We start from the raw sequence: 17,863 nt of genomic DNA on the forward strand, positions 1-17,863 counted from the left end.
TAAATGGAGACCCTGGAGATCAGGGCAGGGTACCTGACAGACTTGTGTGCAGAAACCCTTGGTCATTGTCAGGATTGTCTGTGGCCCTGCCTTCACTCCTTCAAAACCTTATTCCAGCATGGCTGGGCTGAACCCCTAGCCAGCCAAGAAACAGTGGCTTTTCTTGTTGGAAGAAAGGTCTGGGTCCTTGGTATATGGTGGGGAGCTGAGAAGCTGGCAGCAGGAGCAGTGAAGAACATTGCCTTGGGAAGGGCTGGCTGGGACCCTGGGACAGCCACACTCCTCATCTCAGTTTCTCCCTCGCTTTTGCAACAAGTTCCTAACTGCTCTTGTGGGCAGCTTGGGAAAAGGATTAAGGAAATACTGAAGTTTTCATTGGAATGGATGTTCCTGGTGGAGTGTTAGAAAGGAAAAGCACCTTCCATGCAAACAGCTTCTTCTCAATTCCTGCATTTCCCTTTTTACTTCCCACTTCAGCACTGCCCAGACCACTTCCCCTGACTCTGCAATGCTCGAGTAGTAATTACCATTCTGGTTTTGTAATTGTAGCTTTGAATGCCCCAGTGACTGATTCCAGCTTAGGGTCCATCATATGAACCAGGAATAAAAACAGCTGGTTTTAGGACCAGCTTGAACAATGTGCTCTCCCAAGGAGACTTAATTTCCATTCTCCTCAGGCTGGTTGTTTCTCTCACCAGTGGTGGTTGCTTCTTGCACTACACAAAGCTGAAAACTTGACTCATGAGAAAAATATCCAAAATGTTTGCTACACCACTGTAACATAAAAGGCTACATCTCTCTCTGGAGATGTTTTTTTCCTCTGTCTTTCTGAAGCACAATCACCCACTTCTCTAAAATCTCCAAGACCCATATAGTGCCACTTTAGTATTCACTGTTTTGGAGGAGTGTGATAAAGAAGTATTTAGGGTAGATTCGTTTCACTTGATCTACAACATGAGATTTGTTAGACACACATCAGCCGTGCCACTCTTTGTATCAGAATTTTTCCTTTTGTCCATTGACTACAAAGCCTGTCTACCAGATCAGCACAGAGCAAGATGCTGTGCAGGTCAAAATCTAATTTAAAGCAGGAATAATCTCCATGTGTGACACTAGATAGGCAGGTAGTTACTGCTTCATAACACCTTTACAATTGCAGCCACAAATATCTTAATTAAAAACCCATGAATGTAAATACCCATGTCCATGACCTGGGGAAACCCAGAATCTGTTAGCCACTTTCTAGGTAAGCATCAGAGCATCTGACTCAAAATGCTTGGTGTAAAACATCTGTGAGCTAAACTCAGCTCCTGAAAGAAACAGCAATGACCTGGAAAGATGTTCACCTTCCTGCCCCAGCTGTGTATGAATGACTGGTTGATGACATGGGTTGTACTGGTTGTGCTTTGAGACAGAGGCATCTTGCAGAGCTCCTTGGACAACGGGGTCACTCTATCCTGGCTTGCTGTCACCTAGAAAAGGTTGGGCCATTGAAATGGCTCTCATGGCATCTGCCAAATTAGTTATCTTGGATTGAAAAAAATGCAGCAGAACCAATGTGACTCAGTTTACCAAAAAGCCTGCATTGTACTTGCCTTTTATTTCCATCACATTGGAGGTATATGAGAAGTGGCTGCTGAGCCAAATCAAACAGGTATCTGCTGAGTTTATGCCTCAGTTTTTCCCTTAGAGGGACACAAATCCTGGCCTCTCACCTACTGAGCTGCCAGGCTTTTGCAGTGGTTGGAGGAGCTGAAAGTTGTCCAGCCATTTCCTCCTGTGTTGTGCTTGGTTAAAATGGGTCATTGAGTTACTGCAGTGTTTTTCAGTGGGGAACAGCCACAGAGACTGGCAGAGACAGGGAGCAACAGACAGAGCAATTGCACATACCTTTTTAGGAAGAGGTGCTGAAGAATAACATACTAACACCCCTTCACCTCCCAGCCCTTTTTGTTTTGCTTGCTAATTCCAAAAGTTGAATTTTTCCTTTTGGGAGAATTTCAGTCAGGTCCAGAATCACTCATAAAATGGAGGAATTGCTCCAACAATGACCCTGAAAGGTTTTCTAATTTTAAAAGGAAACCCAGGAAGGAAGCCTGGCCAGCTCTAACCAGGATTGTTCACATTGTGCTCTGGTGGGTAGTTCAGCAGAGAAGCCTGGGTCTCCATCACTCTCAGCCTTTACACTTACAGTCAGAAATCTGCACAAAGGGAGTCACTCCCACACTTTCATCTGGGTAATGAGCAACCAGGAGCCAGCACCAAAACCAAGCAAGCCTTGGGCTCTTGCTCATCTCCAACTAAATAACTTAGCACAAACATAAAAACCTCCAGAGCTTATTTGGTGGGAGTGAGGGAAGTGATGGTAAAATCCTTGGGCACTGGCTTTGGTTAGGTGTGTGGTGAAGACAGACTTGAAAAACTTGGCAACGTATTCAGGTGGAAACTTATGCAGTTATTGACTGTTCCTTCACTTGTCCTGGACTGGGGAAATACTTTCCATTGCTGCTATGCAAAGACTTAACTACCCAAAACCTATGGGGGGAAAAAAAATTAAAATCACTGTATCTCTCTACTGTAGATGTGATTTTTGAATAATACAGACAATTTTCTGCATTTTAGGGTTTGCTTTTATTAAACTGAGGGAAACCAGGAAATCTCATCTTTTCTTCCTCACTGGCTACCATGAAACTGATCCATGATTTACCTAGGACCCCCAAACTCAAGAGAGGTGGAATTTTAATTCCAGGGCTGCAGCAGGTCAAGAGCCAGGCTTATCTTTCAGCAGGGATTACCTATGGTTTATACTAGATTATTCCTGACATGTGGCTCATCATATTACAGGTTAAATGTTTAAAGCAGGGAGGAAAGCATGTGGCATAATGAATAACAGCTCTATAACTCTGCTCCCTTCTCTCCAGAATGAATCTATACTGAGTTTAGGAGGTGTGTAGATTAAAAGACTGCCATGACAGGCTATCAACAACCTTACCACATCATATAACAAGAGTGAACATTAAATCTACCATTTTGGCTACCTTTGAAACTCACTGAGAAGCCCAGTCCTAATATAAAATCTCCTAGTGGTTCACATCTGGGTTTTGTAATTGTCATCTGAAAACAAATAGTGTTAGGAGTGATAAGTGAGTGATCATTTCACTGGACCCTTAGTGCAGCCTTTTTCAGTAATGAAATTATATTGCATCTCTCCCAAATCAAGGCTGGAAAAAAGTTCCACGTTCAGCTTTTAAACTGTGTTTCCATAGCTGATTTATTTTGTTTTTAAATATGTTCCTTTGCCCTTGCTTTTTCCCCCCACTTTTTATTTACTATACCCTAAGCAGGGCTCTGATTTCCCCTCATCCTGCCATGATTACAGCTAGAGTCCTCTGCCAGGGATTCAAAACTTGGTGGACAATTTCCTCTGGGCTTATAAACTCACTGTTGTTCTCCTGCTGCTTTGAGGAGATGAAAAGCAAATCCAGGAGCTGCCAAGAATCACACCCAGGCAGGGACGCAGTGCTGCAGGAGCTGGTCCCTGCTCAGTGTACAGGAGACAGACATGACCCTGGGATGAGTTCATGGGGTCACACCTTGGCCCTGATGGAGACCCTTCATCTCCCTGTGCCCCTGTGAAGAACAGAGAGGGATTAAACTGGAGGGCTGCAGACCCCAGCCATAAATCATTCAATATTCTAACAGGCTCTGAGAGGTTTTTCTTCCTCGCTTTAACCCTTTGTGCGACCTCAGTGCCTGCTGGGGATGGCTGGAGAGCAGTCCTGAGCACAGGTGGCAATTATTCCCCTTTGTCATACCACTAGGCCCCTGCATCCATGCTGAGGCTGCTGGCTGAGAAAACCCCTCTGGGCTGTGTGTCAGCAAAAGTTAATTGTGTATCAAAAGTAAATACAGACATCAGTCCTAACTGCAAACACATCTCTAACTGACTTTAGCTCTGCAGAAAATCCCAGTGTAACTGGTCCCAGAGTCAGGGTTTGGGCACAAGCTGAGGGTTACCCTGGAGTTGGTGGGATTGTGTGTGTGAGAGAATGGGGCCAAACAGGGGCTGGGCAGTGGGCTCCCAAAAGGGGAGTGCCATGGTTTAGCAGATGCTGTGAAGAAAATTAACTCTACTGCATGCAAAGCCAGCCTGATGAGACCCAGCTGGGGATTGCAGTCAGCACCAGTGCCCACCCCGTGTCCATAGGTGGTATTTGAGTGCTCTCTAGTGGACAGAAAACGGATCAGAGGCCAACAAAACTGATGTGCTGTCCTTGAGCCGAAGGCACTCTCAGTTGAGCATCTAAGCATTGGGTCTGTAATACCCACACACCATGGGGCTGTGCTGAGTGTCTGGGAGCAGGATTTGGAGGGGTGATCAAAGCCAGGTCTCCCTGATCTGTGACACTTCAGGGCAGAGGTTTGATGAGAGAGCAGTGCAGGGTGGCAGGGGATACCCACCCCACCTGGTAAGAGCTGACTCACAAGCACAATAACCACCTCAGCCCTTTACACTATTTTTCAGTGCTTTTCCTTGTTTTGAAAGAAACACCTGCAGTTCCTGCTCCTGTGTGTCGTCAGCAGTTAGAAGAACAGAGGTGCTGTGGAGGGAGAGTAGAAACATTGGTCATGGAAGGGAAGAAAGAAGTGGGAAAAAATTATATGAACTCGTTTCCCAGCTGCTGCTGAGCCTCCAGGAGCCCTTTGCTCTGAGAGCCCTGCCAGTGCTGGACAAAGTAGCTCTGAGGGGAAATAATCTTGTTTCATAGCACAAAGTGATAAGCAACTGGGTGAAGTGGAAACCTAGACTATGTCAGTGAAAAAACAAGGTTATCAAGAAGTCAGCTCAGGACACAAGCCATAAAATAGTTATGTAGTAGGCACTCCCAGACCAGCAGAACCATACTGCTGAACCCAAATGTTCAAAAGGTGTCCCGAAATCATGACATTTATAAGAATATTGTATTGCAGTTGGGATTTACTTATAGTAGGTGTCTGAATTTTGAGTTCTAAGAATAACTCGTTTTTCTTTTGCTTCTGTGAAATGACAGCTAAAAGATTTTTTTATGATGGTGGTAGTAAAACCAGGAACAGCCACTTGACTCATGAAACAGCAACACCTCTAGCTAAAGAGGTTATATGCTCCCCCACAAACTCTTTGTTTAAAACCTGGCTTCTCCATTACCTCTGTGATGGGAGAGATAGCCTTCCTGGACAATACCATTTTCAGCATGAGTTCCTCTTACATAGACACTTCCCAATGCTCTAACATCTTGAAGACAACAAAAACCTCCTTCAACCTCCTATTGAGCTTAATTACTTGTCTCCCACTCATTCTTTTCCTTCACTTTCTAGAAGCTTTTGACTGAAATCAGACTTACCTTTTCTTTGAGTATCTTCTCTCACTTGGAGCAGTCATCTTTGGCCTTGCCTCATTTATGCAGAAGCCACAGAGGGTCTAGTACAGTACCACACATACCTGCAGTAAAAGAACATGCATTTGTATTTAGGCAGTTATTCTATGCAAATTAATTAATAGTTTTACTACAGAGGCTAGGAATAAATTAGGCTAGTAAATACAGACTGCATGAATATGCTGATTCAGTTTGTTTAGGGTATGGAAAGAAAGGGGAAAAAAAACAGGAAAAGAATGGAAAAAAGTAAGTGAAGCAACATACCATACCAGTCAGTACTGCAGAGCTAAGAGGCAGGGGAAAAAACCATAAATCCCAAAGAAAATAGTCCTGAAACTTCAGAGAGTTTCTTTCTCTTTCCTTTGCTCATAGAGAAATTAACTGAGGCAAAGGGGACCATGAAAGAAAGAGAAACAGCTGAGGGTAACCCAAGTAGTAAGTAGGAAAATATAAGTTTATAAGTGATGACTAGTACTGGTGTCGGTTCTCAGATTTTTTGGATATTTTCCCATAGGCTTTCCCCTGGAAAGTGGATAATTGAGTCAAAAAATTGGTTCAGTGGAAGAAATTTTCTTTGTAGCATCCAAAGCGACATGGGAATCAAACTTCAAATATTCTGTGAGGTTGCTTCTCAAAGAGGAAAGGAGATGCTTAGCTCCTGCTCAGATAGCTCTATTGGCATATTAGTTTTCTCCTGACAGGCTTGATTTGTGTCCACCTTTTATGCAGAGATTCACTCTTCACAGTCACCATCTGAACAAAGACCCTGCCCAAACCTTGTGGGAAAATCAGCTGATTATTTCCACAACTTCAGAGGTTAGCACCACTGAGGCACTTGTTTTATTCATTTGTTATGATGATGTGGGGCTGTGGAGTTATAAAAATGCCATATATGATAAGACATGTTAGGAAATCAGATAAACAGGCAGTGCTCAGACTTCTCCATGAGTGCACAGACACAGCACACACAGCCTCTCCAGGATAAAACATGGCAGCTCACTGGGGCCAAGCAGACAGTTCTGTTTGGGGAGAAAATCCCTAGCTTTTGAAGCACCTTCACAAGCACTTGGCAATATCTGGAAGGACACTGCTCAGCTTCAGTGGGAACTCATGGGCTCAGGTCCTGCTCTATTTTTGCTGTCTCAGAGAGCAAACTGCCAGCTGCTTACTCCTTGCTACTATCTGGATAAATTGCATTATCCAGGAAGTCAAATGAGAATGAAAATGCCATTAGAGAAGCAATTTGTTTAGCCATAAAACTATTCATTATATACTTTCAGGAAATCCACCTCAGGGGTTTTTAACCCTTTAGAGGCCACATGAGAATGATTCCAGAAGCACTTTCTGGTGGCTTGCAGCACTTCTGGAAACTGCAACTCCTGTGCCAGAAAGGTGCAGCTGGGTGGTGGTGTTTACACTCTGCTTAACAGAAGGTTTGTAGTGGCAGGGAGAGAAAACAATGGGGATTTAGGAAGGAACCCCACCTATGAAGTCTCCCTTTTTTTGTTTTGACTAGTGGGTTTCATGTTCCAAATTTCTTGTTTCACCACAAGCATCAAAAGATTGCTCTGTGTCTGCCACTTTGGACTTCTCTTGATTTTGACATTTCCATCACTCCCAAATTCCTCCAGCTGTTCCTTTCTGGGGTGAAAAGTCTTAATCTACTCACTAGGTCATCTTTCAAGGGCTGCTCCTCTCTGGGGACACTGCTGCATACCCACTTGAGGTGCTGAGCCTGTTTGGAGGCTGGCTGCACTGATGCAGTGTCAGCATCTGTTTTTTACCACTTTTATAATATTCCCTGGCTGTGGTTTCTGCCTGTCCAGAGGACAGCAGAGCTGGTGAGAAGGATCTGAAGCACAAATGCGAGGAGAAGCAGCTGAGGGAGCTGGTGGTGTTTAACCTGGAGAAAAGGAGGATCAGGGGAGAACCTTATCACTCCCTGCTTATCACCTCCTGAAAGGAGGGCACAGCCAGGTGGGCGTCCGTCTCTTCTCCCAAGTAACAAGTGACAGATGAAGGCATAGATTCGAGTTGCATCTAAAGAGGTTTAAATTGGATATTAGGAAAAAATTCTTCACTGAAAGGGTGGTCAGGCATTGGGACAGGCTGCTCAGGGAAGCTGTGGAATTGCTGTCTCTGGAAATGTTCAAATAAACATGCGGCTGTAACACTTAGGGTTATGGTTTAGCGGTGAACATGGTGGATGGGTAAACGATTGGATCCCATGATCTTAGGTCTTTTCCAACCATAACGACTTCGTAATTCCGTGATTCCACGAAGCTGTGCCCGGTGCGAAGCTCTTCTCCCAAGCGCTTCCCTGCAGGAGCCGCGCCCAGCGGCGCAGAGAAGCCGCGGGATAACCAAGCGCCCAGGTACGCCCAGCAGCCCGCAAACTAACCAGGGCCGCCCAGAGCTGCCGCGGGTGCCTGAGGGGCAGCAGAAGGACCAGCTGCTTTCTTCTTCTTTCCCAAAATAAACTTCGGGACACACCGCCGTTCCGAGGTGTGCGCTCAGGCTGCGGGGGAAGCAGCGCCAAGCCCACTGTGTCAGCGGGAGGTGCGTGCGAGCTGTTTCTCCAGGGAAGGGAGAGAGGCACCCCGGGATGCCCCGAGGCTCGGGGGAAGTTTCTGTCCCAGGAGGAAGAGGAATTGCGGGATGAATTAGTGGGGCTCACGTGGCGGCATTCCCGCCCGTCGGTGTAGTCGTGGCCGAGTGGTTAAGGCGATGGACTAGAAATCCATTGGGGTCTCCCCGCGCAGGTTCGAATCCTGCCGACTACGAACGGCGTTCTTCTTTTCCTCCCCGTGCCGGACGTTTTCTTCCCCCCGCTCGTTTTGCACCGGAGCCGCCGGCGCCTGACATCCGGCAGGGCGGCCGGGCCAGCCCCGGGAAGGGAGGCGGGACCTCCTCCCGCGGCCATGGAGCAGCGCGGCGCGGCGCCCGCCGTGCTGGCCACCACCAGGTACCCTCAGGGGCCGGGCCGGGCGGCGGCCCCGCGGCCTCGGCGGGGCAGCCCGGGCGGGGAGCGGGGAAGGAGAAAGGGAAGGAGCGCGGGGCGGCGGAGGCTGAGGGTTAGCCGGGTGGCGCTGTGTGGGTGTGCCCGGGGCACGCCAGATGTTCTCCAGTTTTCCTGCACTCCACCCCGGGGGGATCCCTGGCCCGTCCTGTGGGCCCTCTCCCCCTGCGGTAGCTCCGCGTCGTTTGCCGTCCGCTCTGGCGCAGCGTGAGGTGCTGTCACCCTCCGGACACGTCCTTTCCTTGTCGGTGTTCCGAGGCGGGTGGGCAGGAATTAGGATTTCTCCTGCGGGGCTTTGGCTGGTGCCCGTTCCCGCTGTTGTGCCCTGTATCCCGTGTCCCTCCTGGTGTCCCCTCTGCCTGGCAGCCCAGGGACGGGCAGAAAGAGTTTATTCTCCTTTCCCCCCTCCTCCAAGCTGTCCCCTGCGTGGTGCAGGGGCGCTCTTCTCCGTTGCATTTAATTGTTAAACCCCGTTTCTTCCTAGGTGTAGTAAAGGAATTCTGATGAGAAACACTTCAAGAAGAAAATGCTTATGGCAATCTTTTATAGGGAAATTGATAGCTCTTTTCCTCTTTTCTTTTCTTTTTTTTTTAATCCCCATGAGATATTTGAGACCACATGAAAGCAGTTTCCTATCAGATGAGACATGAGAAGCGGAAGTGTTGATTCAGCAAGGTCCTTACCTCCTAGGACATAAATAATGAGTATTTCAGTTGATTTAACTTCAAAGTCATTATTTTAATCCTTAAATATTTGGCTGTATCAGGGCTGGACTTTCCTTGAAGCAGTGGCCTTGAACCTTCAAATGTATCTAATGTGACTAATATGTTTTGTAGGACTGACTTTATATTAAGTTTAGCCTTGGAAGTGGACATTGGAACACCTGGATTAATTTTACAGTTGTTAGGTGGAAAAAGACCCACTTGCAAATTGTCCCCCTGAAACTGGAATGCTTTCAGTGATAAAATTGGGGATATATGTATGTGTGGGATTAAGACTTTAGCAAGTGAACATACTTTCTAGCTTCTGAGGTGAAATAGCTGTATAGTTGTGCCCTTTTCCGCTCTTTGTTTCCACTTACTTGTTTTGGGAATAGGATTCCTAGTTGCTGTGGTAATATAAATCATGGAATCATAGAATATGCTGAGTTGGGTCATTGAGTCCAACTCCTGGCTCGGCTCAGGACATCCCAAGGATCAGACTATGTGCCTGAGAGCATTGTCCAAACACTTCTTGAACCCTGTCAGGTTTGGTGCTGTGATCACTTCTCTGGGGAGCCTATAAAATCTGAATGCTTGCAGTTAGACTGTACAGAGAAATAAATTATTTGATGAGTACTTTGCCTTCACTTAATAAATAAAACTAGTTGTACAATTTTTTTCTCCTTCTGTTATCACCAGGGATGTCACAGTTTGGTCCCCTCTGGAGTGAGGTTTTTGGAGCTCGGTGCTGCTGGCAGGGCTGAGTGTGTCAAGGCAGGAAGCACAGACTCTGCCCTCCATACAGATGCTGGAATAAATGTTTCTCTGGTCCCAGCACTTGTATCTCTTGTTTTACTTTCTTTCTGGAGGTGCCTTTTAGCCACCCCCCATGTTGGCCTTTCAGCACTGAAAGCAGATTAATTAAAATACAATTTAATTATGATATGCAAAGCAAAAAACCAGGAGTGAACACCCAGCTCTTCCGTGAGCTGTGGAAGCTGCTCAGGTCAGCTGACCTTTATAGTCTGCACTTCCTCTGTTCTGGGCCAGTCCTGCATGACCTGATTGTGCAATGCTCTGATTCACAGCAGTGTTGCTGGTATGAATGGTCTCCTTGTATCTGGGTGAAGTGATTCCTGTTAGGAAGGTTAACCATGTGCCCAGGTCTCTGGTGAATTGTCTGTTTTGTAGACAGAAGTGTAAACTGGAGATAAGCTAGATTCAAATAAAGAGTAGAAGCAATAAACCTCCATGTCCAGGTTAAACAACTAGTTTTGTCCTTTTGCTGCCTTTTTTTTTTAATCTACAAGTGTAAAAATAATTGGTTTTATGTGAAAAATTCAGTGAAACTGTATTCTGTCTTGGAGTTTGCAGGTGCTGATTCTGTTTGAATAACAATAACAGTATTTAATTAGTTAAAACATTAAGGCTGCCTATTTTAAAGGCATTACAAGAACTAGGGAGCACTTTGGATAGTATGCTCTGTTTGTCTCAGACTCCCTGCTGATTTCTGTTTGTTTAGAATCAGTTTTATATTTAAAAAGAAATCCTATTACTATAGAAGATAATAGGGCTGGGTTTCCTGTAGGAGATGATAATAAAAGTGATCATAAGGCCTAAAGCAAACAAACAAAAATGTAGCTATTTCCCCTCCCTCTAATCAATTTCCATGACAGTTTAGCCCAGACTTCTAACAACTTTAAAAGGAAAACCCTGGGTATATATAAGGTACTTACTAACTTCATGGCAGTTTCAGAACTCTAATGCAGCAGCTCTTACAGTGAAATTGTCATTGTTTCATCTCAGAACATCTGTACATGGTTGCTGTTTTCAGGGCCATTGAGGATGCTTCACTGGTCATTACTCCTTTTATTTATATTAGAGGTGAAAAGCAGGTTAATTAGTAATTTGTACTCCATGTTAACAGAAGTAGAATCACGGACTCATTTGAGATGGAAAAGACATTTAAGATCATCAACTCCAAGCATTAACCCAGCACTGCCATGGCCACACTAAACCCTGTTCCCCGGTGCCACATCCACACATCCTTCCAAGGACTGGTAATCACACACTTCTCTGGGGTAGTAAGTCACTCCTGAGTATGAGTGACAGACCTTTTGCCTGCCATGGCTGCAGTCACAACCTGAGTGACTGTACATCTGGAGCTGTTAAGATCTGATTATTGTGATTATTAGAGAGAGATGCTTCTACCCAAATTAACATGCAAATGAGATCATATGCTAAAATCAATAATGCAGATTTTATTAAGTAAAATGTGTGAGAGACAAGGACACAGAAAAGAGGGTGAGAGGAAAGGCAGAGAAAGAACAATTAAATAGAAAGGTTATCACTGGCCTTGTGGATCCAGCAGTGTTTTGTTGATCCTTCACCCTTTTTGGTGGTAAGGGTCCCACAAAACTGAAAGTTTAATGGGTTAATATGCATTCAGGTATATGTGGGCATGCCCAAGCACCTCCCCTGCAGGGGGGAGTTTTGCACTGTCTGTTGCTACACTGAATCATGTGCAATCCTCTGATGGAAAGACCCAGAAATAAATCTGGAAATGCTCTGGGTGACTTTGCTGGTTTATGCACCTTTTAAGACATGACAGCTGCCTCTCATGGCCGTGTAGTCAAGCCTGTTATGGCCCCAGCAGAAAGGATAAATGCCCTTAGGCCTACATGGGAGTGTGAATGTCCTCTGCTCAGCGTGTCTCTTTTTTTGAGTCAGTGGACTATGGTCTCCTCCAGTCAAGAGCTGACCTTCAGCACAGTTGCTGAGCTGGCCTTCTCCATGGACTCCTTGCAGTGTTACACTCTTCTCCCCTACTCTTGTTTACCTCTCCGTAGGCTTGAGATAACTTGGACAATAGAACTCCCTTTATCTTATCTCAAGTCCCCATCATGTGGCTTAATTTACTATCCATATTTCCAGGAACTCACAGGGGCAGATTTGGGGTGGAGGCATTGGTGGTTGCAGATGAGGAGTTGCTTCTTTATACAGTCTGCCAGAGTGGGCAAAGTCCTTTGGTGATCTTAATAGTGGTCAGGGCTATTGTGAGCTGTAAGTTTCTTCTGAGAGCATATCCTATGCTGCAGGTATAGTCTAAAAAGGTCCAGATACAGCTGGTTTTACTGGCAGATGCCCTTAGAGTCAGCGTTTTGGCTGCTACTGAAAGAGGAAGAGTTCCAGCTGATGGTTGTTACTCACAGGTCCCACAGGCTGCTGTGTGAAAGCCAGGCACCTGTGTATTCACACACAGGCACTACTGATTCTGTGTTTTAGAGCCAACCACCTGTAACTGAGAACAAAATTTTGTCTGGATCTGTAAAGTGAATTCCTTAACTGGCAGAGCATGAGAACAGAATCAGAGCAGACAGAATAGCATCATCAAAACACTGGAGATGGTAGAGCTGTTGTTAAAGCCCTAATGTTATAAACATGGCTTGCAAAGAGGATTGAGTACAAAACTGGGTCTGTGTCTTTGTTTATTGTTATCATATTTATGAGGAACTCTCAAGATACTCTCTTTAAAAGGCTTTTTATTCAAGCTTTGAATTAGAGATTCAGAGGTTGCCTTCTTGGGGAAGCTCAAGTTTCATAAGAACTGATCAAGTTTTGACATGATGAGAGGAATCTTTTGAAACTTTGTTTGAAACTAGATTGTTTAAGTCTCTTGAAAGTGTATATTAAGTTATATGCATTGTGTATCCTTAGGTGAAAGAGCAACTGTGTTAATGATTCTAAACTTCCTGAAAGAAGAGGTAAGAATTCCACAGGAACTCTGCAGTCCGCAGGAAATTCAGGGAAGATGGAACTTGATAATCCTCATGGTTAAGGTTAAAAAAGGCAGAAGAAATGTTTAATAATCCTAGTTTAGTTTTCTTTTAAGTGGTCCCTTCTAATTTCTCTAAAAAACATTTACTCACACATAGGAAGAATATACTCAGAGATGTGTTCAGAGGGTATTCAGTGCTCTCTGGATGGTGAACTTCTGATTCTGGCAGAATACTTGGTTCCAGCAACAGCGAGTGCTCTGTGGCTTGGCATAGGGTAACTTTGGGGAAGGGATCTTTGATCAGTTTTGGTTTTCAGGCTGTTGAAACAGACTGTTTATTTCAGTAAATGTAAATGCTCCAACAGCAACTGCTTGGTCTTACTCTTGATGTGTGAGCATGCTAATATGACCTGGCATTCCTCTTGCAAAAACATCATAAATATTTTCAGATGACAATCCATCTGAAGGGGGAGGTGGCACCACAGTTCTGTGGATCTGAAGCATTCAGGAGGAAAAAAAACGCATTGAGTAAACTGCAGGAGCAATTCCCCTCTTGCATTTCCTCCAGGAGGAGCCATGGGTGGTTATGACTGCTGGCAGCTCTCAGAGCTTAATGCTGTTTAACTGGGTATGAAAGGACAGGTAGTTCTGATCTTCTGTGGGAAAGCCAATATGTTTTGTCTAGTGTGCCCTTTAGGCTTTTTGGCTAGAATACTGTGTATCAGATAGTCAAAACCAGAAGGCAGCTCTGAGGAATCATGTCCTCCTTTAACTTGCTCAGTCCTGATGTTTGTCTAATTTTCCTCAAGGATCTTCACAAGTGGAAACTGTGATTGGCTCATCAGTCTGCTCCAGGAGCTTCCTTTGTATTTTGGCTTTAATCCACTTCCCTGGTTGGCTCTTCACAAACCTCAAGTTGTCCCTGTGCTCCCGGGAGCTCCTTCTTTCTTTCATGGCACCTTTCATTTATTGTCTCTGTCATTTCTGGGAATGTCCTTAGATAAAGTAGAGGTGTGTAGGGCCCATCACGAGTCACTATGAACAGATCTTTGTCTCAAAATAAGCCTGATGAGAGATCATTGAATCTTCTCACCTGCCATTCTGGGCTGAGAGCACTCTCAGCCCCTGCAAGTGAAGTCCCATTCTGAATGAATCCACATCTCTTCACAGAAATGTTGTGTTCCTGGCATGTTGTCTGCAGTGGCTCATGGCAGGTGCTTTGGGATGGAATATAGGAAACAGGCCATGTCCCAGTTAGTCTTTTTACAGAGTAGGAAGTGTTGGGGGCAGAATCTGTGTGATGTCCTGTTCCAGTGAGGGCTTCTGCATTGATTTTCTTGGGCTTGTAACTGGGAGAGGGAGAGCTAAAAGTCTTTGTGCCAGTGCCTGAACTCTGTGTATTTTCTTCCCTAGGCAAATTCAGAACAGGCACACGGGGCTGGATTTGTCCGTGCCAGAATATCAGGAAATCCGTGGGAAGATGATGTCTGGCCATGTCGAGTATCACATTGTCGTTGTCACCCGACTGGCTGCCTTCAAATCAGCAAAGCACAAGCCTGAAGATGTGGTTCAATTTATGGTAAATATTTTATCAGACCTGTGTTAGTGATCACTTTCTTAATCAGCTTTGATTATTTCTGTCATGATGCAGCAGATGCTTCATCATCAATCACGGCCTCTCCAGGTCAAGGTCCTTGGTAGGACAACTCAGTCTGTACCATTTCTGCAATTCTTATTCCATTATGCATATTCCATTATTCACACAGTAATTGAACTTTTTATTCCAGGAGCTAAAAGTGACGATGACTGTTGTTGCCTTTAAGGCATTTTTAATTATGGATCAACAAATAGAAACCAATTAAACTTTTTGTAAGTTCTGTGCAAATTAGTTTCTCTAATATATGTATCAGTACTAGACTTTGTACAGAAACATGAAATAAATATATAGTAGTTTATTTTGGTCTATTACCTGGACACAGCTTTTACAATCCTTAGTAAGAGAGGTTTACAAGGAAGTGTCCATATAAAACATTATTTAGCTGGATCGTCTTTTTCACTATACCTGCAGAGTAAAGGTTTGAAAGCACAGCACATGGCTTAAAACAGGTGAAATTAATCTCATCTATGGTGTATGCACATCCACTTAAGCTGCTGCCCCTGGGACTGTCTGTCAAGCTGATGGGAAAAGGTGCATTTAGGTGTTCTGTTTGATCTTCTTTAGCTGCCTGCTGAACCACTCCCAAGAAATGCATTTCTCTGTCCATTGACCATAAGGGGACACACCTTGTTGCATGCTGTGACCATCTGCTCTTTTCAGATGTTTTGACAACAACTGTAATGTCAGAGTGATGTGAGTGTGTGGTTACCTGGTAGACCATGACCCTGTTGGTTAACTCACACTTTGTACAAGATACCTGATAAAAGCCTATTTAAACAATCTGATTTGAAGATAAATATCTGGCAGTGTTGTAAAGAAATGCTTTACAACAAATGAGATCTCCTGCATTTATTGCACACCTTGTGCTATATATAACTATGGTAAAAGCAGCAATGCTGGCACAGGAGTCTGTTCTGTTCACCCTCCTCATCCCTGACTGCTTGTTCTCGCTCCTGCAGTGTTTCCTTTTGTGTGCCAGTGTTATGTGGCTATTCCATGCTCCTGGCTAAAAATGGGTATTTTGGGGCTTGTTATTCAGTACTGATTTACACCTGTTCCTTGAGCCTGTGACTTGCACAATATCATTAAAGTTTCTTTTAGGGCAGGAAAGGGCCAGACAGGGGCAGATAAGAGACAGGAATGTGCAGTTGCTTTTTTTCATGCAGCAATGCCTGCTTATATTATGTAATTTTTCCACACAGCTCTGTGGAAGAAAGAATCTGGCTACACCTGAGGTGTTAAACTGGGCTGTTGTCATCTAACTTCATTTTGCATCATTTCAGAATAAGTTGATAAAATCAGCTTGTCTATAAAGAGGAGAAACAGACTTTGTACTGCAGCCCCTCTGCTTGCTGGGGTTGTCTGTTCCCATGTCTCTCTGGGAGGATTTTCAGCACTCAGTTGCTCTTCTCAAGTGAAATGAACCTTCCTGATTTCTCCTCTGGTGAGGTCTCCTGGCATTTCATTCTTCATGAAGAAGAAAACTGGTGGAGCCTGACGAGAATAACATTTATCTCATCAGTTACATTTTTTTCAGCTGACTAAATATGATATATTATATAGTTTGTTGTGTGAGAGTAATTTAAAACCATGAGCTGGGAAGTTGAGGATGGATGCTTTCCATCGATTCATTCCAATGAGTCTTGTCTGTGTGTATTACTGGAGGGAACAGAGGGATTCACCTGTCATAACTTATCTCTCTGTGAGTTGGATATTTTAATCTGAGTCTGTCCATGCTTATATGGTCAGTGGGGAGGAGGGGAATGATGTGACTCATCCTCTGGAAATGTCTCTCTTCTTTGACCATAAAGGGAAAGTATCTACATTGTAGACAGTTGCAGTGGGGGGCTTTAACTCCAGGCTGAAATGCTTGAGGGTCAGTAAGAGTTGCATACAAATCACTGTGCGCTTGGAGGTGCACTGTGCACCCTGGGGTTTTCCACCTGGCCTTCAGAAGTTTCGGGTTTCTTCTAGATCTTGTATGGTATTAGCCTGCTGCACACAAGCCCTTTGGATACCCCAAAGCATCTCAGATAGCATGGGATGCCTTTTTCTGGGCAGAATAGTCTGCAGATGTCTATGTTTGATTTTCTAAACTCTCATCCCCATTGGTGCAGTGCTGTTGCAAAGGATGTAGCTGAGCATCTGTGGGGTGGGGGAACCCACTTTGCATAACATAAATGTCTTGTACCATTTGAGAAACCCTAAATTACCGTAGGTGTGTGCACAGGGCTGGCAGGAGTGACAGAGGACATAAAGGCATTGGCACTGCCCTGAAACAGCAAGGAGAATGCTGTGCAGCATGCAAGGTGCCACTGGCTGCCTGTGTTCAGGTGAGTTGAGCTTCAGACATTTTCACCAAAATCTCATTTTGCCAATGACTGTCATGGGAGCTGACACCTCATGTGTGTAGGCAGATGGCTCAACCTGGAGAGAAGTGCCAGTCCTGTGGCTGCTGTGAAGGCAGGTTGCACCCAGAGTGTCTGTGCAGTGCCCTGTTCTGCTGAATGCTGGAGCAGCACGAACAAGAGCTGTGACCCTTCCCCAGAGTTTGCAGTGAAGTGTTAGAGAAGTACCTGAGGAGCAGCAGAGAATGAGGCTACAATGGGCTGCAGATCTAACACATCAAATTTGTATCAGAGCACAATGAGATGAGACATCTGAAGGAGGAAGGAGAAACTACTGTGTGCCTCTTCTGGAGCAGAATGGGCAGAATGGGAGAGGGGACATCTCTTTTTGCTTTTGTTGAAACTTCCAAACTGGAAGAAGGAGTCAGTGTCACAGTGCTGAGGTGACACGTAGGTTAGAGAAGGCAGGCAGGCATGGCAGGATTTTCCTTGTCTGTGGATGCCGATTTTTGGATTGTCTCTGTTTTGGCCAGCTGGGGAGCCAGGTCTGTGTTTTGTGGCTCCTCCTTGCCCTGTTGCTGTCCCTGAGGCCTGAGAGGAGCAGCTGCTCCTGCCCTGCCCTCGGGGCCTGCACTGCCGGGCAGTGGGAACCAGCAGCTCCAGCAGCTCCTGTTTTCCCTGGGAAAGCCTGGTGAGCAAGGCAGAAGGGTCCTCTAAGCTAGCTGTAGTTTCCAGGATTGAATTGTAGGATCATTTGGGTGGGAAAAAGCCTTTAAGATCCTTGACCCAGCTTTTGACGGATCATCACCATCAGCTAGGCTAGAGCACCAAGTGCCATGCCCAGACATTTCTTGAACACCTCCAGGAATGGTAACTCCGGCACTTCCCTGGGTAGTCCATTCCAATGTTTAACAGCCATTGCCATCAAAAAATTATTTCTGATGTC

The 17,863-nt window shown here is 45.1% G+C and overlaps 1 protein-coding gene across 2 annotated transcripts in view; it reads left to right on the forward strand.

Moving 5' to 3' along the window:
• Positions 1-8,316: 8,316 nt before the first annotated feature.
• HS1BP3 (HCLS1 binding protein 3) overlaps positions 8,317-17,863 on the forward strand; it is a 56,255-nt gene continuing 46,708 nt past the window's right edge. The window contains exons 1-3 of one of the 2 annotated variants that reach the window (XM_084201724.1): positions 8,336-8,379; positions 12,852-12,898; positions 14,326-14,491. In XM_084201724.1, the coding sequence (XP_084057850.1) occupies positions 14,393-14,491 (99 nt within the window). In that variant the 5' untranslated portion in view covers positions 8,336-8,379; positions 12,852-12,898; positions 14,326-14,392. Of the gene's footprint in view, positions 8,380-12,851; positions 12,899-14,325; positions 14,492-17,863 lie in introns of both variants that reach the window. The other variant, XM_084201723.1, reaches the window with a different exon arrangement.

Source organism: Fringilla coelebs (genome assembly GCF_963513975.1).
Source record: "Fringilla coelebs genome assembly, chromosome: 3".
Classification (NCBI taxonomy): Eukaryota; Metazoa; Chordata; class Aves; order Passeriformes; family Fringillidae; genus Fringilla; species Fringilla coelebs.